The 1732-nt window shown below is 32.9% G+C and overlaps 1 protein-coding gene across 1 annotated transcript; it reads right to left on the bottom strand.

Moving 5' to 3' along the window:
• Nucleotides 1-385: 385 nt before the first annotated feature.
• Nucleotides 386-1067, bottom strand: LOC139854983 (uncharacterized). Its single transcript, XM_071844250.1, has 2 exons — nt 578-1067; nt 386-468 (listed from the first exon to the last, which is right to left on the bottom strand). The coding sequence occupies exons 1-2, from the start codon at nt 1065-1067 to the stop codon at nt 386-388; spliced, it is 573 nt and encodes a 190-aa protein (XP_071700351.1).
• Between the last annotated feature and the right edge of the window lie 665 nt (nt 1068-1732).

Genomic DNA, 1732 nt, shown 5'->3' with positions numbered 1-1732 from the left:
CATTCACTTTAACAAGATACTAATATTCAGTTTATTTATAAAAATATTATATTAAACCTAAATCAATTAATAAAAGAGTCGAGTGTTATAAAGACATAACTTTTGGAACAAACATTACACAAGTATAATGATTTATGATATGATATACGAGTATATAATAAAGAAAATAAAAAAAATAAAGATACCTTTGGTTTGACTTTGTTATCTAGCCATAGACTACGAAAAAGAAAAAGGCTATAATTTATAATTTAAAAAATACAAGTGTTGCTCTGTTGGAAATGAAGACAAGAAAGTGAATTAAAAATCTCAACTCTTCAGACCCTTTAAAATACAAGAGTTGTTATCTTATTGGGATGGCCAGACTGCAAATTTTTATATATCAAACTCAGCAAAATATGAAAAATGCTACATAGTCCAAATTTTGCTGGGGTGACCGGGGCCCTCCCCTGCCCCTAGTATGCTTCGTCCCTGACCATAAACAGCACCCGAATTGAACGTATCAAACTTAGTCGAGAAAAAATCGAAGAAACAAGCTTTAATATCATTTGGGTCATCAATCCATACGCCATCAACTAACAGCCCCTGAATATGTTTGAGTGACGTTTATGTTTAAGAGATGCATGAAAAAACTTGGAGTTTTCGTCGCCCTCAACGTCCCACTTAACACACGATTTCTGAATAGAATCAAGGTCGGCCAACTTCGAAAGCTCATCTCTTTCCACTGCCAAACTATTTCGCGTATCAATAATAACACTACCTGCTGTACCAAAATCTATTATGATGTCAAGTTCATCAATTTTACTTGTAATTTCCTTCAAACGAGTAGCTTCACTAGATCTTGAAGAACATATCCAAATTCTCAAATGCGACTTCATTAAACGAAACTTAGCCACAATATCTACATCCTTGTTGACATTAACAGAATCCCATGCTTTACGAACCGTAACATCAAAATCATGATGAGCAAACCACGAATCGAAAATTTTAAAGTATGTTGGTCCGAAATCAACCTTATCTTGGAAAAGAAGAATAGGCGAGTGATCCGAATGCCCCCGAGCCAAAACCATACCTTTCAAGTCATCAAAAGCATTTAAAACGTTGTTAGAAATAAGATAACTAATTTCATATTCATATTCATTTGTTATCGTTATTCATTTATATGTCATTATTGTGAATCAAGGTCCGTAGAGAAAATTTATATATATATATATATATATATATATATATATATATATATATATATATATATATATATATATATATATATATAACTAATTTTCAAACAGATTTTAAGTAGCCGTGCAACGCACGAGCTCAAACCTAGTTTGGTATAATAAAGACTTTTTTCTGCCGTTGGTCCCTCCATTATACACCAAATAGTGAACAACGTCCCTTTCGTTTTTTTCTGCTTACACCATCCCTCCATTTTACAAATTTGTGTTTCAGTGTCCCTCCGTCTAACTTCCGTTAAATAAGTCTGTTGAGTCATGACATGTGCCTTGCATGTGAGGGTAAATTCGTCTTTTAGTCTTCTTCACCAAACCTTAAATTAAAACTAAAATTCTAAAAACCAAATTGAAAACCCCATCATCATACCACTGCACATCGAGATCTATGATGATTTTGATGATGCTTTCTTCACGAATTTTTTTGCAAATCTTCCACATAACACTCGAAATTCATCAAATTAACTAGAAACACAGTAGAACTCACGAATCAAAACATTGACCGG

This window comes from Rutidosis leptorrhynchoides, chromosome 6 (genome assembly GCF_046630445.1).
Source record: "Rutidosis leptorrhynchoides isolate AG116_Rl617_1_P2 chromosome 6, CSIRO_AGI_Rlap_v1, whole genome shotgun sequence".
Lineage (NCBI taxonomy): Eukaryota > Viridiplantae > Streptophyta > Magnoliopsida > Asterales > Asteraceae > Rutidosis > Rutidosis leptorrhynchoides.
This window is presented reverse-complemented; position numbering and strand designations above follow the sequence as displayed.